This window comes from Gouania willdenowi, chromosome 24 (genome assembly GCF_900634775.1).
Source record: "Gouania willdenowi chromosome 24, fGouWil2.1, whole genome shotgun sequence".
Classification (NCBI taxonomy): Eukaryota; Metazoa; Chordata; class Actinopteri; order Blenniiformes; family Gobiesocidae; genus Gouania; species Gouania willdenowi.
This window is the reverse complement of record NC_041066.1, coordinates 16676460-16701359: the sequence shown is the minus strand read 5'-3', so window position 1 is coordinate 16701359 and position 24900 is coordinate 16676460. Positions and strand designations below refer to the sequence as shown.

Sequence of the window (24900 nt, the reverse complement as noted above, 5' to 3'; positions counted from 1 at the left end):
GCTCTTTATACGAGGCTGTTTGTTTCCGTGGACGTTTGCTGCTAGTCCTCCATTAATGGAGCAGAATGAAGATGTGTTTTTAAGTAACCCCCCCCACCCCCCCACCCTTTTTGCTGAGGTCCTCCCTGGAGCTGGTCGAGAGACATTGTCCACTAAAGGACTCATCAGCACAGTCGCTGAGGTGACCTATCGAGGAGGCTTCAGAAAAGACATGGTCCTTAATCACTTGTTAACCTGTGTTTTTGTCGTCAAATTTAGTGTTAAACTTGCTAAATGGCTCTTGAAAGACACACAATGTGAAACCAATTATATTGACATCAACCAAATCATTTTCACTTTCCAACAAAATATTTAAAGAACTTAATTAGTTTTTAGTAGAGATGCACTGAAATGAAAATTATTGGTCCAAACCAACAATGAGAAAACCATGGTCGAAAACCGAAACACCGAAATAAATGATTATGCAAATTATTAGTCCCATTGCGTTTATGGCTCTGAATGTGTACTAAGGTTACTAAAATTAAAACATTGCAGATTTCTACGTTTATATTAATGCTTCAAATATTAAATTAATTCAAAATATGAAAAAATTTATTTAGCACTGACATTCCAACAATGCACAATATATAATATAATATTTTATAAAAATAAAACCCTACTCATACATTAAATAATAATGTACAGGCCTATAACTGCCTGGAAGAGAGTCAAATTAAATAAGTTCTCTCATTAAAAAAGAAAGTAGCCCAAAAGGGCATTTTTGTTTTTCAGCCGAACATTTTGGGCGGAATTTCCGTGTGTCCTTAGCTTTTAGGGGAGATTCGTTATATTGGAAAAAGAAACTGTCTACATGAAATCTAGCCAGGCCTTCTTGCCTCTTCACAATGGTTTTGGTTTATTTATAGAGAAGCAGAAGATGAACTCTAATAGCTAGATTGTAAATTGGGAGAGAAGGTGTACACGACTGGATGTGTAGGTGAACCAGTAACGGTGTTGGCATCATGAAGACCAACGATGTTTGCTTTGAGGAATGTCAGCGACGCAGTTATTGGTTGTTGAAAGCATGTTGGTTTTCTAGAGTTTGACAGCAGCTTCTATTTTAGTTGATATATACGCTTCCAGCGATCTACAGTTTAAAATGACGTATAAAATTAGCTTTGAGCTTGTATAATAAAGGCTAAGATAATTCCTTGAAGAATCAAAGTGAAGGTTTATTTGCACTATAAAACCTGTGATTTGTCACTGTTTTACTGATGGATGAAGGTAAAAGTTCATTTTTGTTATATCAGCTTTCAATGTGTTTGAAGAGGATTGTAAAAAACTGAATAGAATAATGATGACTACTGAGTTAAAGTGCGGGAAAAGGCTTTAGCTACTTCTATAAAGGGAAATTATACCAGATGTTCTATAGATGCAAATATCTTGTTGGCCCTGGGGAGAAAATTCAATTAGAAAAAGTGTCTGACTCTGCAACAACGACGTACCTTCAGGACATGTTTTAATAACCAATTACTTCAACTGTTAGAAATGCTCGTTAGTGTAAAATAAGAAAGTATTCATTGTTCTGAAAATGACTAGTGAACATTGTATGTTAAAGGAAACAGTTCCACATGCAGAGGTTTCCAAATTTCTCATTGTCAGGCTTGTTGCATTGTGTATCTGCTGCATGGCCGCTCACCTCATACAAACAGATAATATCAGCAAATGCCTATTTTTACCGGCTATGCTTATAAATAGCATTTTGTTATGTCCAATTTGTTTTTCATCATACACGCTGCTGCTTTTATAACAGCCTGACAGACTCATCCAACCCTTTTAAGGAAGTCTGATTCTTGTTTGATAATCTGCTAAATATTTGTGTGCAAGGTCGCTCTTTGTGTCAAACAATGCAGGAGCACAGCTGCTGTTCAACTGATATTAGTCCAGCCTGAGTCATTGATCTGAGGTTTGTGTAAGAGTAAAAAATCTATAGTGCTGAGTCTGACCACGAAATATAACCTGCTTGGTTTTGTTTTCAGAATTGATAAATTGAGCTGAAATAGTAAATGTTCTCAGTCTTTGTTTCTCAGCTCCTCCATTAGCTCCGCTTTGAACTCAATGGTATTATTTCAGTATCAGGCTATAGTTTTCTACTTTGTGAGCGAATAAAAAGTGAAAAGCTATATCTAAAGCTTGAGTTTCCTTTGTTTTTAATCAGCATATCATATTCACAATTGAAGCCCAAGCATAATTCTTGATTTCTTTGGTTTAGTTGTTTTGTTTGTTTGGTTATTCATGAAAAGCTCAGAGTTTTATGAATGTCTGGTGCATTTATGAAGCTGATCTTTGTAAAAAATTTTTAGATCAACGAATTGAACAGCCTTTAAATGTTAGCTTAGTTTAAAAAATATTATATACTAGTAAAGAAAGGGGTCTTAAACTGAAATGTGATAGTAGCTCATTATCAGGCCTGAATGAGCACATACTGTACTACACTGCTGTAGAGTCATTTTAACTGAGAGTCTGCTGATTTTAGACTATTTTAAAACTAAAACACTAATCACAATCTCATAAATGGCACAAATCCAAAGTGTAGCAGAATGCATTGGCCAGTGTTTCAATAAATTCATTAGTTCGGCTTTAGTGACACGAGTAGGCGGAGCTTATAATCCCCTCCCCCTTCTTACATACACACGCTAAGCAGAAAGTAGTCTTCCACACACACACACCCTCCAGCATCCTCTGTCTCCTTAAATATACAATTATTCCAGCCTGTGCACATGGTGCAGCCCACCTCCTCTACCACCACTTGTGTACATGCACACACACACACACACACACACACAGGTTTTATTCAAATTAATCACACTCATACACAATCCTCCTCCGCTTTTTCCACTTCAAACACTTTATAACAAATGAATCTTTTTGTCAGCTACACACAGACACACTCCAGCTCTCTCCCATTCACTTTCCTCTTGTTCTCGTTCTCTCTCTCTCTCTCTCTCTCTCTCTCTCTCTCTCTCTCTCTCTCTCTCTCTCTCTCTCTCTCTCTCTCTCTCTCTCTCTCTCTCTCTCTCTCTCTCTCTCTCTCTCTCTCTCTCTCTCTCTCTCTCTCTCTCATGCTGATGAACACAAACCACCTTCCTGTGTCAGTGCAAAGTAGAGCACGAGCAAGGAGCCACTGCTCATTTTATCCCAGCCTCTGCTGCCGTGCTCTGGTGTCTCCACTGACACCAGAGCAAAGAGGGAAAGGGAGGCATTCTTTTGGATTCTCCATCCTCATCTTTGTGTTTCCCTTCAGAAAAAGTGGCAAGATAAAAAAAGAAACAGAAATTGGAGATAAAGGGGAGAGAAGCCGGCGGTGTCTGTCTTCTTTTGTGCGTGTTAGTGTGAGGGGCTGAGGAGGAGGAAGGGGGATACGAGCGGGGCAAGGGGAAGGAGGCGCCATGGGTCAGCTGTGCTGCTTCCCTTTCTCCCAAGCTGAAGAGAAAATCAGTAAGTGGTCCTCTGCTTATCTTTTTCATGCGTGGGTGTGTGTGTGTTGTTGAAACCAGGTGGACTGAATCAAGGATGTTGGATGAAGGGAGAGGCTGTATGGATCCAGAAATGGATAGACACTGTACACTACGTGCATGTGTGTGCACGCGTATCGGTGCAACCTTTTGTCATTTGTACATGTGCATGCACTGCTGAAAGCATGACCACAATCTATAAGAAGGATCATGAACACGCTTTAAGAGATTTGTAAACTCCCGAAAATGACTGTATGATTTCATTGCATAAAGCCCCTAATAGGAGCCTTATATGGTACGGGTGCTTTAGTTACTTCTATGTCATCTTCCAGTCAACTGTTTTTCAAACATAACTTACAAGCATCTGTATCAGTGTCTCCTACTGATTAGATTTTATTCATTTAATAGAACTGTAGCAGGGCACTGTGGAGTTTTGCTGTCAAATCGTTTTAGTTATGTTGTATTTTCAGGGCTTTAGATCACCATCCAGCATGGCTGGTAGATTCTTAAAGTTACTAGCAACCACATTTTCTATTAGTGGAAATAAACTACATTATGAGTGCCACAGAATAGATTTAAGCGTTCATGTTTCTTTAAATAGTTTTTATTTTAGTTGATTGCAGAAATACATTAAAATGGTAAAAATGTAAACATTTAATTAAAAAACAATGTTGTAACGATGCCTAAAAGGTGCAATATGGAACTTTGGGTGTGTCGGAGAAGTTAACCTTTTATAAAGTATATTCTCTTAACTTAATAAACAAACTTAACTCAGATGAAAATTAGATCCCTGGAACACTGTTTGAAGTTAGAAATAATAGAAGTTATCAGTACTAAGAAAGAATTACATGTACTGTAGAGAAAAAATGTTATAGTAACATGTATGCTCTTCAAATGTAAAGAAATCTCACTCCCCACAAACTGTATAGTGCACATTTTAAAAGTGAACAAATGGTCAAATACCAGCCACTCATGACCTGACATCCATTTAGTAATAAAACTCCTCAATTTCTTCTTCTTTTCAGATCTTCTTTCATCTTCATTTTCCCGTGTCAGCAGCAGCCTTCTTTTTTTTACAGTTCATAATAGTTCAGAATATCTTTTTTCCTAGCTTATTTTACAACTTCATTTCAGCTCCTATTGTTTGTTTTGCGCTGTTCTATTTGTCTTCTCCAATACCAAACCATAACAATCACACTAACATAAGCACGTAGCCAATTGTTGTATGTCACATAGTGTTCATGGGAAATGTAGGAGTAGTACAACCAGCAGTGTGTAAATACACACAAAAACCCTCAAATTTTATAGCGGAAAACAGCCCAATCTGGCAACAATGACTTGTTGCGTCGTTTCTGCAGCCTGCCGATTCAAACAGATGCAGTGGTATTTGTTTAATTTTTCATCAGCCAAAATGGCTAGTAATGCTATAATGTTATCCGCCAAAGGTAATTTTTACCCGCAATTGACGGGTCGGCGGGTGTTCATTTAAAACCTTGCTTATTTGGTTTTCATTTTTTCATTGCCTCTGGCTTACTTAAGTGTTTTCTTCCCACTCGCCTGCCAACTCTTGCTCGCCCAGAGTCATGCAAAAATTGTCATCAAGTTGTGAATTGCACGCTCATGTGATTTTGGGAGCCAGCCAAAACAGGGTTTAACTTGCTTGTCATGCAACTACTGCTCCCTGATGCTGCTAATGATCAAAAAGACTGCATGGTAACTTTGAAATGGTACACAAGGGCAGAACCTCTAATTGGAAACCCAATGAGGAAAGTTTCATTCTCTTATTCATCATCTAATTCATTCAACGTGGGGGCAATTAGATAACGTAACACGCCACAGTTTTATATCTCTAATGTAATTAAATGATTGATAGTTTTATTGGAAATGCGTTGCAGCTGGCTGCAGGAGCCTCCCTGTGCTACAAGATCAACGTACGTCATTCATACTTTTCTTACAACTTCATTTTCCCACCATCCACGGGCATCAGACACACGTTATTCTGCAATAACCTCATCTAATCAACCGCCACTTTGTTTTTCCGAGAAGAGCATGAGGTGGAACGACATCAAACAGTAAGATACACAAAAGGCTACAGAGGACAAATAGTTCACATGTAGTTAAACACACGTGTTCATCGCAGCAATTGTGATAGAGAAGGGATTCTCTGGCTTTATCAGGATTGCTGGATTCCCTGAAGGACAATTACTAGGCCAGCTCCAGCTTGTGGTTTGATTACAGCTTTAAAGCTGTGATTTCTTGCTCTTTGTTCTGCAGCTGCTGGAGTATTGGTAATTCTGGTGTTCTCCGAATGTGCCATTTAACTATAGAATAACATCCAATACGAAGGTTTTGAGATGAATTCAGTGTGAGGACTGCTACTATAAACTGTCTTCTGTGGGAAACTGAACTTGGGGGCTGTGGATTTTTCTGTAATTAATGTGTAAGTCAAAGTCAGTTTCTCCTGTAGACTTTGGTTTTACTGGGTTGGTGGCAGTTTTCCTTTTTACTACAAATCAAGGAGTGTGACTAAAACTATATCTAAATTGTTTGTTTTCATCAACAAGATAGAACAACTAAATGAAAATGCTTTTAAAGACTTTTACAAATTTTACAATATGGATCAAACTGGTAAATTGTATTTATTTATTTAGAACGAATAAATACAAAAATGGATGAAAATGAATAAACAAATCTCAACAGAAAAATTGAATAAAATAAGTCAATATCAATATAATACACATTTGACTCATTCGACAAGGGATAGGAAGAAGCCGGGCTTGTGAAGTCCTACCCCCCATTCTTCACTATTAACAGATGCAAAATCCAAAAAGCAAACAAACAAAACAAAATGAAATAAACTTCTGTGAGATTTACATTGTCCTTCCTCATTTCTGTACTCGTCAAAGATACAGTGTATCTTTTTTTACATTTATTTTTAAACTGTATTATATTCATACTTTGTTTAATCGTTTCATCAGGGTCGTTCCACATAACCACCCCACACATGGAAATACTCATACTTTTTAAATTAGTCCGAGCATACTGTTGTTTCAAGTTTAGTTTCCCTATAAAGTTAAACACCCCTGTCTGTCAGTAAATAGTTTTTGTATGTTTTACAGGTAGCAAATAAATAATGCAAATAAAAGGCCTTTCAGTTGACTAGATCCTCTGAAGATCTCGTCAACTATGTTCTTTCTAAGAGGTTCTGAATTAAACTAGAAACTAAAAAGAATTCAGACCAAAGAAAGACTCAAATTATGCTACCTTTTCATTGTAAGACTTAAACTAAGACTGAGGCTGTGTCCAAAATGTCATACTACTCATACTAAGTCTGCCGTTAAAATGAGTATGTAGTGCATTCAAATTAGATAGTATGAAAAGATTGAGTATGCGAAAAATATCCGGATGTATCGAGACATTTTTTAAGTATGCACGGTGGGCACACGAGTCATACTCATCCGCCCCATGATGCATTGCGAGCGGAATGTAAAATGGTCCTGGCTTGGCTTCAAGCTAAAAATCAAACATCCCCCTTTTCAAAACAAAAGCATCTCTTCTTGTATCTTTTGTAAATAGGGCTCTTGTTTTGATGTTATCCGGAAGTTTAGTCTGTAGCACATGGCGGGTCTCCAAAAATGTCCGAAATGTCGGCATTAAATGTGTTTGAGCGAGTTTTATGAGTCAAATGATCACGTGTTGATATTCTACTTGGTCACTTTCTCGCTTAAAACGCTTTTAGAACTTTCAAAAATGGCCAATCCCCAGAGATATTTAGCTTCAGTGTGCTTCAGGTTTTTGTCGTTGATTCTAAATGCATCTTGGGGAACATGGAAGTATACTTCAGTGGGAACGGTCATAGTCATAATTATATTTATAGTATATAGCAGACAGTATATACTCATTGAGTATAGTACAGAGTGTGCCGTTTCGAACTCAGCCTAAATTATAATTTGTGGTCAAATTTACACGGACTGCCACAAGCTATAGTTTAATTTGTAATTCCACCAATAAGAAAACAAGGTGTTTTTCATGTGTGCATCATCTTCTGACTCTCACTGTGTGATACCTTGTCAAATTGATCATTACTGAAATCACTAGCAGATTGCAGGAGGACGTGCACACTGACACATCAGTGTCATGCTGTGCTCACAGTGTAGTCTGTCACCCTGTCACACGGGTAGCATCTGACCAACAGCACACACTCCCTGCAGCCATGCACATCCCTGATCTAACCTCAGCCTTTGTATCACCACCACTCCATCTCTCTCTCTCTTTTAACTCTTTCCATCCCTTTCCATCCCTTTAGCCTCTTTAGTCTTTGCTCCCTGCATCTCTCTGCTCAGAAGTAGGGCACAGAGGCTCGACTGTTTATAGCCATGCAGCTGCAAGCAAGAAAAGAGCGTGAGGGGCACAGCATGGCAGACACAGGAGGGAGGAGGAAGAGCGCACAGCAGCAGTGTGTGCACACAGCACAGATTGATATACGACTTCACTGGCACAAAGGCGGGAAAAACAACATTTATGATGTTGGAATCTATAACTCATACACATCCACCACTCGTATATGGGCAAACATTTTACAAATCACACATGCTTTTATTGCTGTGTATTCACGTTAATCATCAATGAGTCCAAGACATTTGCAAGTGAATGTAAATACACTGACATATGTTCCTCTTTTATCTCTTAGTGATAAAGACTAAAAGATAATAAACTGGTAAGCTGGTTTAAGCTCCATTATCATCTAGATCAGGGGTGTCAAACATATTTTAGGTAAAGGTCCAAATACGGACCAGTTTTTATCTCAAGTGGGTTGCAAATTTTAGGCGGGAAAACGAGCAGTTTTAACTTTATTCTGCCCTATGAATAAATGTAAAATAATGGAAGTTATAGACGATATTCATTTTTTAAATTTCCTTGAGTTAGTGATCAATTTCTTTTAAATTTAGGAAAAAATGGTGGAATAATTTTAATGAAATTGCAAGATTTTTGGAAAAGATTTTTTTTTAACAATTTGTGATTAAAAATGACATCATGTGATAAATGTGTGAGGAAACTGTGCACCCTGGTAAATTTTGTGACTATTTGGATGTATTTGGAAGGGCTGAGATATCTACAACTGAATTACTTAGTATTTTTACACGATTCATGTTTTCTGCAATTCCGACTTTATCCTGCGGGCTGAATTTAATGCACTAAAAGGGCCAAATTTGAGTTTATAGAATGCATGGGAAATAAGTGATATCTGTTATGTGTTGTGTCAGCATGGACAGGTGTGTATTTATACAACTTATTTCAACGTATGCTTGTAAAAAGGTCTGAAATTTTAAGAAATTGCGTGTCTGAAATCCCTAAGATGTGTCCCACATCATGAAGTCATAATAGAGGTTTAACTAAACTGAGTGGCTAAATGAATCTCACCTCTTTTAAATCTGTATTCAATAAACATGACGGCTCCTCGTTTGTCACTGATTTCATAAACTGACAAATTTGCATGCATGAAGGACAGAATACTGCTGTGTTGTGCAGAGAACAACTTTGCATGCTTTGTTATTATTTCCTTGTTTACTTTAAAAAGCATTGATTGAATTTGAATCGAAATTTGCAATTTGAGGGAAACGTTGCACATCTTTATGTGGCATTTTAATAAATTAATTTATCGTCTTTTTTTTAAAATGCCAAAACGGATGAATTTTTTTTTTTTTTATTTGATCACAAAACTGTTTCAAGTGGATACCTTTTTAGAATTATATCAAAGCAGAATGAACCAGGCCTTGTTCTCCAAAATGTACTATATCATATGATTTTCTTGATGTTAATTAGGACCATGGATGGTATTTTCCACCTCCCTTCAGCTCTCATATGAAGCCTTCATTCAGTGCAGTAGACAAAACGACAAATGAACAGAATACATGCTAATTGGTCTGCTCTGTTTAAAAGCTCTTCGTTACTTAATAGTGCGATTAATGAGCTGCTGTTTGGTGACTCTCGTCCTCTTCACTGGTAAAGGTCATGGGTACTTATTCCACTTTTCTTTTCTTGTTAAACACTTCTGATTTTCCCGCACAGAGCAGCTTCAACAAGGCTCCTTATACTGAACACCATTTACACTTAAAGACTTAAGTTGATTTTTCCTTTCATTGTGTGTTTTCTATTCCATCGTGTTAACCCCTTTCTGGTGTCTTTATCCAGCACTCAACAAATGCAGGAACACTGAAATATTCATGATTTTTGTCTCGTGGGCAAAGATCCCCAGCCTCTCTATGTATCCATATGGGTCTGACAGCTGAATGGGTCGGGTCACTGAGCAGGAAAAAGCCGTCTCTAAACACTGACTGCGTTATCTCCCGTCATGTCCCACAACTGGGGAGTGAGTCAGAGCTGGGTTTAAATTACCACACTGCTGCTGCAAAACATAGCCAGAGGGAGTAAGAAATTACATTTATTACTGTGAAAAGGTGAAGAAAGATTGTCTGATTTTGTTAAGAATCAAATGGATCAATAAGACTGGATAACAGCCAGCTTCTATATAACAAACCTTTCCTAATGTGTGGAGGTTTTATTTTACAAATAAGGAGCCATGACAATAATCAGCAGAGAACGATACCAATTTAACACGTCCAGATTTCCTGAAGCTGAAAGTATTGATATTTAATGACTTGCTTAGTGTTGCAGGTTTGTTTTAAAGCTCATGTTTAAAAACTAACAAAACTTAAGCAGTTATTTTAAAAGGTCTATACCCGGGGTCTGCAACCCGCGGCTCTGGAGCCCCATGTGACTCTTTGACTCTTTTGCAATGGCTCCCAATAGCTATGAAAAAAAATATTAAAATAGAGTTTATGAAAAATGACATTGACACCAAATAAAATGATAGAACAATTGGTCAACCTAAAAATAAATCGCTTTGTGCAATAACTATCATCAACCATCAACTTTCCCTATTGCACCTGTGGCTAACCTTACGTTTTAAGTCCCTGGTAAAATAACTAAACCAACAAAAAAACTATTCTGGAAGAAAATAGAGATTTTAATTGACTTCCAACTTGCCGGATTAATATGCATGCTTGATATGTTGCAAGAAATTAGCAATAGTATATTTGTCGACAAGACATGATCATGCATGTTATCAAAATCAGGTTTTTTATAGTATAGTATAGTTTTTGTAGTATGAGCCCTACAAATACATAAACTAAAAAAAATTCATAATATAATTTGATATAATTGTAACTACGTATAGAATTTTATACACTATATTGACTTCATCAAGAAGGTTTTTTTTCAGCTCTCTAAGGATTTTAATCCAGGTGAGATGAAGCAAAATGGCTCCTTTGAGAATAAAGATTGCAGACTGCTGGTCTATAGACGTATACTGATTAAACTCCAAGTTTGTCTTAAAGAAAGGACTTGGGCAAGGTAGGGTAATTTGTTGATTAATGTCTTCTTTTTGAATAATATGAGACAAAAAGAACTTGCTGGAATTATTTTATAATTATAGTTAAGGAAACATCAAAGTGATCAGCAGAGGCCTATGAAGAAGACTGGCAGTTGACAGTCAAAAGATGTCAGGAGATTAAAGTTAATTCCCTAAAAAACAGTGGTCTAAATAAGTAAAACCTTAACACATAATTCAAAAAGAAACAAAAAGTAATGTATACAGTTGTTTCTTAATGGCCTACAGTATATACTGTAGATTAAAGCAGTAGATGAACATAAACATGAGGTTTTGGCTTTTTCATACAAGTCAACTGAAGTCTACAGATTTTCCTCAACTACAGTTATTACTTCCATTTGTCAAAAAATAAGGTTGGTCAATAATCTCATGTCTAATGTAGTCACCAGCTGTTCGGCTATTGTTCTCACACAAATCTGGAGAAATGAAATACGGCAAATTAAAAAGGAAAAGGTTTTCAACCCCCGTCTTCATTCAACAGAAGAAAGGCTGGTGTGTGATTTGATCTACAGTCAAACAGGAATCAGCAAGGCTTCAAAGTCTGCCACCATTAGACAGTGTAGCCACACTGGTTGATTGGTCAATTCAGCTTTTTAACTAAATATTCAATCAGGTTGAGAAAATTCTTTAGCACTTCATGTAGCACTGCTTGCTTTTTTAAATTAAAACCCTTTACATTCATATTTCATGATAATTCCGTCTTTATTGCAGCACTGAACCATTTTTCTTTGATATCATAGCCACTACTGCTAACTCAGCAAATTACAGACAAGAATTTACAACCATTCAGCAAAATGATGGTTCTAATCTATCACATAGGTTGCTTTTGTGTTGACTACAAAGGAAAGAAACGATTAGAAAATGGATAATACATTGGAATACAAGTAAACACTGGACTAGGGCTGTGTCTGTTCTCATGCATGAACAGATGATTTTCAGCTACTAGAATCATTTCGCTCATCTTTGCTGTCAAGCAGCCCATGTTTTTCATTGCACGTTATTTTCCACTTGAGAATGCATTCGAGAGGAGAAACCGTTTTGCTGTTTCCTGCCCTCAGAGTTTGAGAGGAGAGAAGGAGACCTTGTCAGTTTTTGTAAACACTAGTTGTTCCCAGTGTTGTGGCTCCAGGAGTTTCAGGTTTTCTTCTTTCTTGACTGACTCAGAAGGAGTCATTACCCACGCTGCATTATTATTATTATTATATTATTCCATTTATCTGGTATTAGCCTGATCTAAATGCTGTTCCTCTCTGTTTTTCTGCTCAGTGCTGCATAAAAAAATCGATTGTTTAATTTGAGTACAGTTTCCTGAAATAATGGCTGTTCTTAGTCAGAGCCATGCAGTCCCAGTTTTCCTCCTTTTGCTCTGCCCTTCTCCCATTCTTTCATACTAACCTTTAATGAGCGAGTCTCTGCTTTGCACAGATAAGCTCATATTTATCTTCTGATTATTCCTGCTCTGTGGTCTTCCTCATCACCTTTACCGCCGTCAGTTCTACACTTCTTTGCATCTAACCAGATGTTATTATACTGATTCACTGTGCAGAACCCTGGCTGAGCTTTCAGGATATCAGCTGATTTGGAGTAAAAGGAAATTACACAGTGATTGCGGATTAGTGGGATGAAAATGTAATCATGCTGCTCAATACAGGATGTTTGATGAGAGTATTTAACAGAACTGTTGTGTGTGTGATTCTTCAAGCAAATATAAAGCTGACCACACATTGGTCCTTTACATGTCTCAGCAATTTTCTGCTGCTAAATAATGATGTTTTTACATTATGTTTACTGCTGTAAAGTGCCTCCTCTAGCATATAAATCATTGTCGTCCTTTTTTGTCATCTTCCACCAACTCCTATTTTTGTCCTCATTAATGCAAACACAAGCAATCCTCTCCATCACCGGTTAGGAAAAATCTGAAGAACCATCCAAGAATGTGTTTTTACTTCCCTCAGCGTGCTATAAATTATACACGCTTTCGTTCCATACTTTATAGACCATGAATCTGCTGTTAAGGAATTGTCGAAACCTCAAAACCAACTTTCAACCATTACAATCTGTGGAGTGTTGGAGTCATAGCAGCTTCAGTCATGTGCTAACATTAGCTCATAAACACATGTGAACACACACTGTTTAACAAAACAATCAGAAAAAGAGCTTTTCAGGTCATCACAGTGTCAGCTAACTGAGAGGTTTCTGTGGAAAACTTGATGACCAGCTGTTACTCATCCATGTGGAATTTAAACATTTGTAAAGTAGGGTTATAAGTTGTGTGATGTTTGTACGGTCTTGTAAGGATTGAACTGGCAGAGATGAGTAATGTGAAGAAAAAACCTTTATTTTAACCACTTTGTACAACATTTACTCAGTTTTGAAGCTCTTTTAATTAGAGAATATCTAGTTTGACATACTGTATTTGTGTTGCTGTTGTGTGTTGGTTGCCTTTGTGCGCTCATATGTGAACTGATTGGATTGGAAGTTTCTTTGCATATTCTAATAAGTAAACTTTAAAGGCATGTTTTAAAATACGTTACTGAAAATAGGTCAAACTGTTTTAGCTTTGGTAGATTTGGCATCACTTTGTTTTCAAGGTCTATAGTGCCTTGGGCCATATGTAGGATTTGTTGCAAACTTGTGCAGGATAAGCACGTAAATAAACTGGATCATTTTAATCCGGGAATGTTGGATTTGGGGTTTTGACAAAACATGCCCTAAAACAAGCAACGCACTTAAAAAATATATATTGGGGTAGGACAAGATCTTATGATATTAAAATATCATGAGATGTTTCATCAAGGTTTCTGTGCTATTTTTTTTCAAAAATATTGTATAAATCCATAAAACGAGTGTTGTGTATCGAAAAATCATGCTGTGTTCAAAATGGCACACTTCGTACTATACACTATAAGCTCAATGAGTATACTGTATACTGTCTACTATATAATATAAGTATAGTTAGGATGATGAGCTTTCGCACTGACGTACACTTCATAGTTTCCCAATGTTCATTTGAAACCAACAATGACAAAAACCCACTGAGGCTAAATATATCCTTTGATTCGCAACCTTTGAACGTTCTGAAAGCATTTTAAGTGAGAAAGTGACCAAGTAGAATATCAACACGTGATCCGTGTATTTACAATAGTGTTAAAAAAACAATGGAAGACAAGAAGAGATGATTTTGTTTTGAAGAGGGGATATTTGACTTTTAGCTTGAAGCCCGTCCCAGGACGATTTTGCATTCCACTCTCAATGCATCATGGGGCGATTAAGCATGACTAGCGTGCCCACTGTGCACACTTAAAAAATGTCCCGATATAGTACACATCCGGGTATTTCGCAAGTACTTAATCTTTTCATACTATCTGATGTGAACTCGCTACATACTCAGTTTGACGTCAGGCTTATTATGAGTCCTACGTTAGTGTGACATTTTGAATACAGCCACAGTGTATCAACCCAACCCTAGATTATATCAGTTTGTGTCATCGCCTTTATGCAGATTTACAGCTAATCTATAGATTTGATAGATTTTATTTTAAGTGGACAGATTGGAGGTAATTCTGGCAGAATACCTACATTTTGCATAAGAAAGGAAAAGTCATCAACTGAGTGTATTCTGCAGAGGCCCAGCCAGAACAGAGGGCAAAGGCAGCCCAAAAAAAAAGAAAAGTTTGTTTGGAAATGCCTGCCGGGTTCCCATCTTCATCACCATGACAACAGAGCCATCGAAAAAGGTAGAGGAAGTGAAATTATTGGGCAGTTTGGAAACGGCAATAGGTAAGAGTGAAAATGGGGAGAGTTGGAGCGATGAAAAGAAAGTAGAAAGCTTCAGATGTGTGATGGCTTTGTAGACCCTAAGTATCTGCTGGTGAGCAGGGACCGTGTGTGTGTGTGTGTGTGTGTGTGTGTGTGTGTGTGTGTGTGTGTGTGTGTGAAAAAGATAGACGGGGGAATTATAATCCATGTATCTGTCAGTCAGCCTTGGCTTTTTCATGCCTCACTGTGTGTGTGCAGAAGCAGTAGAGACTGAATTTATTGCCATCGTAGAGGCCTTCATCTTGTTCGCTCCAAATTGATTAGTCAGATGAAAGATGTTCACACACACACACACATACATGCACGCACACACCACTGTGAAAGATACAGACGCCGAGCACAAATCACCCAACATGTACAATATGTAGTCAAAATCAAAGGTTGTCATTTCTTCATATTTTCAACAAAACGACGAACAGTTCCAGATCAAACAGGGTTTATGTAACATCATTTATTGTTTATCTCGCCGCTTGAAAATCAAACCATGATTAGTTTTTTCAAATCCGAACAATGTCTCATCTGAGAGACACTGTTTTTGTAACAAATATGATATTTGTTCTTGTTGTTTACTCAATAGTACATTGAGCATAGTCATCGTGTTGCCCTTTATAGCCTCCCAACCCAAACACACCTACACCCTTTTTCTACACTATCCTTGCACTACTTTTAGCTGTGAGGCTTCCAGCAGAATCCTAATATTACAGTTCCATTCTTTAATCCTTAAAGTGTCTTCTGTTGAGGAACTGCAGTATTTTAATTGTAAATGAATAGGCTTTTAATGACTGTTGCTCACTGCTACAGTTTTGAGCCCTTGCTGCCAAACACACGCAGTGATGTGTTCTCCATGCACCACAATCAAAATTTAAACCCAGTGTTTATAATTGCAGGGTAGAACTGCAAAAACACCAAAGCTTCACATAATCCAGACAAATGTCATTATAACCATGTACCAGAACTTCCCTCTGGATCAGCTGATGTGATTACATTTGAGAGCTGTTTGCCTCCAAGCATTCAGAAGGATTGATTAAATTGTTTTTATGGGTAATGGTTGAATCCGATCCGGCCTAATTAGATATTTTTGTTTTAATACATTTGTTTATATTGAGCTGTAGAGAACTAGAGTTTCTGAGTAGATTCACTGATCATTCTAAACTGTTTTTTTCTGAGGAAAAGTATTTATACACTTGGTATTTTGTTTCGTTTCAAATCCTTCCTCACACTCGGGAAGAATAAAAGCTTCTTTTTATAACAGCACAGATTCAACCATGTGTTGGATGTGCCAGTAGCGCCTTGTTAGTTATTCCTTTCCTCACGATCATCCTTTTTTTGATCTACGACTGAAATGACATGCTCCATCACACGATAATTTCAACATTTAGTTTGAGGGACTGAAATATTCACTGTACTTCTTCTAAATGACTGTTAATAAGAGTTTCTGTTGCACATATGGAGGACAAATCCAGCTATTCCTTTTCAAACCAAAGCAAAGAACATAACAAAAAAATGTAACAAGCAAGATTTTACTCAGTAATAGTCATGAGACATTAGGTAACCTTATTATGGAAATATAATCATTGCCTTGTGGATTTCCTTTTGTGAAAATACAATAAAGAGGTTTATTCTCTAATGAGCCATCTATCATCTTGGTTATCCTCTTCAGAGAATCCATTGAGCCAGTATTTAAAAGAAAAAATACTCATCACTCCAAAAACCTACCAATATACACAAAATGAAAACAAAACATACAAAATACACAAAATTACTCAAAGAATTACACACAATGGTGCACAACATACACAAAACGACAACCATAAATAAGGAAAATGACAGCTAATCATAAACAAATACACAACCTGACAACAAAACATACAAAAATACACAAAATGGCAACAAGATATACAAAAATACACACAATGACTCGAAAAACTACACACAAAAATACACAAAATGACAACAAAAACATACTAATATACACAAAATGATCAAAAAGAATAAGAGGTTCGTTTTATAATGAGCCATCAACCATCTTGGTTATCCTTTTCAGATAATCCATTGAGCAAATATTTAAAAAAAGAAGAAAAACAAACTGAGCAGATGGAGTAAATCCCACTCAACGATTTACTCCATCTCAAGGCGAGGCCCATATTTCACAGCCATTTGTTTGCCGTGGAGATGATTGTCACATGTAAAAGACAAATCTCAAACTAAGCAATGGCAGAGGCCAATGGCTGGACCAGCTGCCAATTGCTGTCAGTCAGTGTTAGGCATGAGTTCAGCCAACAGTGCTTCATTGGGTAAAGATTCAGCTGTAAAGACAACAGTTGCAGTTTCCTCTAAACAGGCCAATCACACAGCATAAACAACTCAATAAAGTGTGTTACCACCACAAAGCTCACACTGCTCAACCTCTTCAATAGAAAACCAGAAAAGTAGAGCAATAGTGGAGGTGTGTGTGTGTGTGTCAATAAGGGAGTGCACATATGCTGGCTGCTCTTGACTAATCTGTGGTTGTGTTCAGCGTGCTGTACGTGCTGCAAGGCTCATATTAGTGTATGTTGGGTGAAGGTGAGACACTGTGGGTTACACATGAAGTGCAGTGAAAAGGAGATCTTAACTACATGAGAGAGCACCGGGTGTCAAAAATCAGCCCTCCGAAGCATGAACTGTGCTGTGGTCACCAATTGCATTTCACCACTCGACGGAAACAACAAGGTCATATTTATTATTCAGGCGTGTGTTGTTTTAACAGCCAGCTGCCTCAGAGCTTCCCTGTGGAGTTGCTGACCTCTAAATCTTGTGTTTTAAAGCAGGCATTCACACTGGAATATTAATACGAGTGTTGGTAGTTTTAGTGTTCAGTACTGTACTGATTTAGTGTTAGTAGCAGAGGCCATAGAACAGACATGGGCAACTGGCAGCCTGAGGGCCACATGTCTAATTTTGAGTTCCCCCTCAAAGTAAACACACAAAATTACTCCAAAAACCTACAAAAATACCAAAAAATGACATAGAAATGCCCAAAAATACCCAAAAATTACATAAAAATACACAAAATGACAAAAAGAAAAAAAATACATAAAAGGACAACAAAACATACAGAAATACACACAATGACAACAAAAATTCACAAAATAACTCCAAAAACAAGGAAATAACAAATTTACAACTAAACACAAAAATACACACATTGACAACAAAAATACACAAAATGACTCCTAACACATACAAAATACACAAATTGACAACAAAACATACCGAAATGCACAAAATGATTAAAAAAAAATACAAAATGACAACAAACACAACATGACATAAAAACAGACAAAATGAAAAATCTACACAAAATGCCAGCAAAAAGTTTCCCGTCTCTGCTTTAGAACATGAAGCAGGTTTATCTTTTAAATGGAATCAAAGCAAACCTGGTTGATCATAGCAGCAATGGTTGGATGTAAAAATGTAGAAAACAAGGAAGTAGAAGGAAAATCCATAAATAGGAACCTAATATGAATCAAATAGCTCTGTTTTTTTGACAGGTTTTGACCCCAGCACATCTCAGACCATCTCTGTGCTGCTGTATGTGCGTCTCCCTCTGTGATGAATTATAGAGCAACGTTCTAGCAACACCAAATGGCCCAGTTGTCGCCAAACTAAGCAGGAGGATGTTATGCCTGGCTCTGGTTGTCAAATGTGTGTGTGCGTGCGTGCGTGCGCATCTCGTAAGTGTGTCAAACAGATTCAATGTCTGAATGAATCGTCATTACTTTCTGTCTGAGAGGCTCAAGACTTCCTGTCGAGCCGCCTTTCCACATGAATTATTGACTTTGTGCTTGTATAATGTCAGTCAGTGTGTTTCATTTCTGTCTCCATCTGTGCGTGTGTGTGTGTGTGTGTGTGTGTGTGTGTGTGTGTGTGTGTGTGTGTGTGTGTGTGTGTGTGTGTGTGTGTGTGTGTGTGTGTGTGTGTGTGTGTGTGTGTGTGTGTGTGTGTGTGTGTGTGTGTGTGTGTGTGTGTGTTCGCCTTTAAGTCAGACACGACTGTTTTCACTGAGGTCAACACTCTTGGTGCTAGATGTATATAACAAAACTTCATCTTCAAATGTTGTCGTGTGTCCTTAGATTTTTCTCCCAGCTATTGATAAACTGAACTGATGGCATCTGTTAAAGGTCACATTGACGCCCCTTGTGTTCCTTCCTATCTTATGAAAATAAACTAGAAGAGAACGGCTTCATAGCATTATTTTCACCTTCATTGTTTGAAGAACAGACGACGACAAAGTCAGTAGAAGTGATAAATATCAGAGGTTTGAAGAGTACTAATATAGTCTACTCAAGTAGAAGTACTGTTAATTGAAATTGTGTACAAGTAAGTCGTGCATTAAATAATCAAGCACAAGTTCAAAGTAGTTTAATTCAATCGTACTCAAAGTAAAAATTACTAGTTACTTCCATGCCCCTACGTTAATTTTTATCCCCTGCCACAAAGTGTGACAGGGGACAGCTTTTCTTAGAAATCATTTAAGATAGGATAACCAAATTTAGTGTGTGGCTTCAGCGCAACATTACCTTGATGGAGTTTGAAAAAGCGAAGCGTTCATTAATTTTTTCTGTAGTTATTGCCCTTGTTGGTTTTTTTTTTTTACTCTGTTCGAGGTATCTAAAAAGGGACAGATTTTCTTAGAAATCTTTTAAGATAGGATAACCAAATTCGGTGTGTGTCTTCAGGGCATCAATACCTTGATGGAGTTTGAAAATGAGAAGCGCGCAATTATTTTTTCCGGAGTTATTGCCCTTGTTCCGTTTTTTTAATCTGTTTGAGGTATCTTCAAAGGAGACAGCTAAGGGACATCTTTACTCAGAAACAGTTTAAGATAGGATAACCAAATTCGGTGTGTGGCTTCAGGGCATCAATACCTTGATGGAGTTCGAAAATGAGAAGCGCGCAATAATTTTTCCCGGAGTTATTGCCCTTGTTCTGTTTTGTTTTTTTTAACTCGAGGTATCTTCAAAGGGGACAGCTTTTCTTAGAAACCGTTTAAGATAGTTAGTAATTTTATATTCTGATGTGATAAAAGTTTCTTATGTATACATCTAAGTTCTTAGATTTAGGACGTTTAGGAAAATGTTGAGTTATAATGACAATGGTATTAAATGTATACAGTAAATATTTCATGTATAAACTAAAATCTTGCACAATTTTCCGCAAATGCATCCGTATAACATAAAAGGTTGATCATTTTAAAACAAAAAAATAATAATTTACTCGTAACGGTTGAGTGTAGAAATGTAACTAATTACTTTACCTCTTTTAAAACGAACTTAAGTACAAGTAAAATGACTGATTTAGAAATATACTCAAAAAAGGACAAGTACCCAAAAAAAGCAACTCAATTACATTAACGTGAATACTTATAATCTTACTTTCACCTCTGCTAAATATACATGGAAAAGTTAGCCTCTGGTCGGCTACACAGTTGGACACTAATGGTAAACACTGCATTTGTTCTCCAGTCCACGTTAGCTTAGCGATCACCGCTAAGATTATTTTCTTTCCTCATTAAACGCTGGTTTGTTTGATTTTATTTGATTTTATTTGTTCATTTATTTTGACAACGTACAAATACATTAAGTTATAAAAACAGATGTTTTTACCAGACTCTAGCTTAAAAGTTTATTTCCATCTGTAGTCTTTGGGGAGAGGGGTCAAAATACAATATATACAGTGCAAGTGATGTACATTCTACCTGTTATTGAAATAAAACCCAGATCAGCACCTAAGCCAAATAATAAGTCTACATTCAGACTGCAGGCAAATGTGACCCAAATCTGTTGTTTTTTTTGCACATATGTGCCTTTGTATCCATTATGTTATAGACAGTTTAAACAGCACAAATCCAATGTTTTTCAAATTCGTATGATATTTTGTAATACGACTACGGTGCTGTCTGAACAGCCAGGTCACATTTATCCGACCTTTACGTCATCGAAATGTGATAAATGTCACAATTCTTTGTCGCTGGAGGAGCAGCAGGGGGGAAAAAGCCCTGACTAAGGGGAAAGTGGACAGTGGAAGGAGAATTAATAAATGTGTATTATATTACACACATTATCAGTGACACACACACACTGAGATGAGACGCCTCTATTTTTACTTCAGTAAACACAGAGCGTGCTGCGTGCGGGTCAATGCAGGGTCGCATTCCGTTCATACTCTAAACGCTTTTATTGTGAAAAGAAATCTGAATTCATTTATGCATTAAGACCTGCTTTCAGGACATGACCCTAGAGACTTTTTTTTCTCTAAAATTCCTTTGATCATATTTGTTATACTGTGTTACAAATACAGAGTAGTAAGGATTAGTGCACAAAGTAACAATATATTTTTATTTTACTTTTTATTTTAACTACATTTATATTTGATAAAGTGAAAGTATAGAATACAGTTGTTTGAGATCGTGTGTGAGAATATTAATTATTTAAATTCTGAGTTTTCTGCCTCTTCATGCACTGTATATTTATTCCTGTGATATTATGTATTGTTTTTATTTAACTGTTAGCAATAAATTGATGAAAATAAATAAACAGATACAATAACATTTTTAATTTTAAAATTTTATTTTTTATTTTAAAATTACTTGACATTTCAGGTGACCCCATTTTATTTCCAGGGGACCCCAAGGTTGAAAAACCCTGGCAGTGTGACGCTTACCTAAAAACTAATGGTGACCTTTGAACTTCAATATGAAATCCTTATTGATGCTTTTTAACAAATACAAAAACTTTGTAAGTTGTTTTTTTTTTTGGTTTTTTGGTGTTGTATTATGAATTTTAGCTTCTAAACACCTAACTTGTGTTTCCTCACGTGTGTTCCAAAAGTCACACTAACGTACTACTCTAGTAAGTCTGACGTCAAAATCAGTATGTAGTGCGTTCACATTAGATAGTATGGAAAGATTAAGTACGCGAGAAACACCAGGATGTACAGTATACTATATCGGGAGGTTTTTTAAGTATGCATGGTGGGCACACTAGTCATACTCAACTTCCCCATGATGCATTGTGAACGGAATGTAAAATCGTCCTGGGACCGGTGTCACGGTCTGAGTTTACCTCCGTACTGAGATTATAACCCTAACATAATCCAATAATAAAATAAAACACTTGTCCGTTCACTTTGAAAACAAAAATAAATAAAAGCGAATATTTATTTTTTTTAGCAAAAATTCATTTTTCGGTAGTGCGCATGTACGCGCATGCGCATATATGCGAATATACAATCTCAGTACGACGTGAACTCAGACCATGACACCGGCTTCAAGCTAAAAGTCATACATCCCCTTTTCAAAATAAAAGCATCTCTTCTTGTCTTGTTAGTTTTTTAATGCTTTTGTAACTCGAGCTCTTGTTTTGAAGGAAGTTAAGTGGAACTTGTGTCAGTAACACATAGCGCTGGTCGACTTGTTTTTCTCACAAAAAATTAGATTTACAATTTTTTTCTGATTTCCCCCCTTCAACTTTTTACAGAAAACAAAAAGTACAAATGACAGCGATGTCTCAAAACAAGTTTTTTTTACCTCCTGGAATTAAAGTTTCACCTGTACTTTTGTTCAAATAATGATAATTTGTAGTTTGAAAGGAGACTAATTTGTTAACATTTACATTAATAGCTGTACCATCTTCAAACACATAAACAAAGAATTTTCTCAATACTTAATCTGAAGAAAAATGTAATATAATGACAACTGACAATACTATTCTACTACTCTCAATAGCCGTTAGCGGTATAGCCGTATTGTTGCTGTGTGTATTTGACAGAAACAAGAGGGAGAGGGGAGCTACGGAAGCTCCCAGGGACCAAAAGTGCACCGTAGCAAGAAAAGAAAAAAGTCAACAAAAATTTTTTTAAATTGTCCTGAAGAAAAACGTATTAATCGCCCAGGTCTAGTAGCACAATGGTGGGTCTCTGAAAATCCACAAGTTTTACGGATCAAATGACCACATGTTGGTACTCTACTTGGTCACTTTCTTTCTCTCATTTACATGTTATCGTCATGGTAACATGGATGTTACGTGTTCTCTTCTGCCTAGGTGGACATCGACGCTCTCAGCCCGATGAGGCGGAGCTACTGAAGGTCAGCAGGCGATTGGTGGAGGACGCAATCACCCGGGCGATGCAACAGTACAAACAGGAAACACTTCAAAACGGGGGCGGGCTGAACGCTGCCACAGTGCAGCCCCCGGGAAACACGGAGGACACGACGACAAAGACGGACACTATGGCTAACTCCACCACGGACAACAAGGTGTGACGGGAAACAGCAGCAGGATGTGGAACATCAACCAGGCCTGGCTCAGCAGAAGAGTCAATAAGACCCAAACCAGCCAATCAGTCGGCCCACTCCGCTGACTCACTAATCCGGCGAGTCGCTAACAGCGGCCTGACGGCAATGCTAGCCCCTCCCCCTGCCAACCTACTCTAGCGTGAAACAAAGCTAGTAAGGAAACACGTCCTCGCTCTGCTGTCAGCTGACGGCCTTCGTGCATTAAACCCAGAAACGACACGTGAAGCACTCCCACAGAGAAGCACGAGCACCCCAAGGGTTCACTGTGACCTCCCACTCTCAATCTAAAGTTTCACTTTCACACACCAGGGTTTTTGTTTAATCCTAAAAAAGAAAAAGAAAAAAAAAAAATGTGCAGCCTTTTTTTTTTTTTTTTTAAAAACAAACTTGTGTTTGTGTCATGAATCCATCTGTTCATGTCTGAGGTGAGCGTGTTTGACTGAATTAGTTTTATTTCTTTATTTTATGAATATTAAATGATTGAATCTTTAGATTGGTACTAAAACTAATGACGGCCCCTCACAGAGTGACACATTACTATTGTGTTACAGTGGGACACACTAAGGAAGCACCAGGACAATCACAAGTGATGAGAAATTGTACATTGGAACATTTTGGATGCCTTATCCCTTGTTCTTCTTTCATGCATCCACTTATTATTATAAACTATTTATCTTAATAACACTACATTAATACAAACCAGGCTGTTGTGTGTAGACAGTAAACTGGGAAAGCTAAAAAGATGGACTTTGAACTATGATTTGTCCAAAAACTGGCCAAGAGCAATTAATAATGCCAAAATGTTTCATTTTAAAACACTAATTTGTGCTGATTGTGATTATTTTTATTAATTAACATTCTTTGTTGACTTTTAAAGAAATATATACATTAGAAAGTCAAGGTTTGCTGTAATTATTTGTATTATTAAGATGATCAGGCAGAGGTGATTTATTTTTAGCAAAAAGCTTTCCGTAAAATAAAACCAGTTAATTTTCACCTTAAATATGAATTGTTACCTTGACAGTGTCTTTAAAAGCTGCGCTGCTTCATTGTGTTTCAACTGGTTCATAATTGACTTCATGTGTATTATGTAACACATGTACACGGATCAGTCACTGCCAAGGGGTCAAACGTCCTGGAAGTTGTTTGTTTGTTGAACTTGAATAATATATATATTTTGTATCCATCAGTGCCATTCAGAAAAACATTTGAACTGATATCATGAAGATGGTTATGACGTTACATTTGTTTTTCAGGGAGAATCTTTTTGAAACTGCCTAATTTATCTTTGGTTTTACAGACGAGCCCATCGGCATTAGCATTTTGTATTAGCGATGTATGAAAAAAAAAAAAAAAAACACAAGCACAACGGCTTTTGTTTTTTTTTTCGCAGCCTAAAAAGATGGATTATTGCAGACGTGCTGCACATCACCTCAGTTCAAAGTGGCTTTTAGTCACTCAGACGTATTCTTTAGTTTTCTGAAAAGATTTACAGCCAGTGTTGGTAATTTTACTGCCAAGGTTTGTTTTTGCTTTTATGGTGGACTCCATATTAAATTACATTTAAACAAACCTCCAAAATAAAATTGAATTAGTGAGTTTTGGTTTTTCTGAAAGCACCATTTTCCAACCACTTCAGTTTCTTGTGCAAACAGATGTGAGCTGAGATTCCCTTTGGATCCGTCTTTAGTTTCCATCACTACAGACTGTGAGAGGTCAATACCTGATGTGGACTTAAGTTTTTTATCACCATCACCGGATCCTTAAGCTCCGTGAAAGCCCTTTTAATGCACACGTTG

General features: G+C 37.1%; 1 protein-coding gene across 5 annotated transcripts in view; it reads left to right on the top strand.

The window, feature by feature from the left end:
- Positions 1-24687, top strand: part of akap7 (A-kinase anchoring protein 7) — a 53186-nt gene extending 28499 nt beyond the window's left edge. For all 5 annotated transcript variants that reach the window (XM_028439287.1, XM_028439285.1, XM_028439289.1 and 2 more), the window contains one exon: positions 22848-24687. In XM_028439287.1, the coding sequence (XP_028295088.1) occupies positions 22848-23068 (221 nt within the window). In that variant the 3' untranslated portion in view covers positions 23069-24687. The remainder of the gene's footprint in view (positions 1-22847) is intronic.
- The last annotated feature ends 213 nt before the right edge of the window (positions 24688-24900 follow it).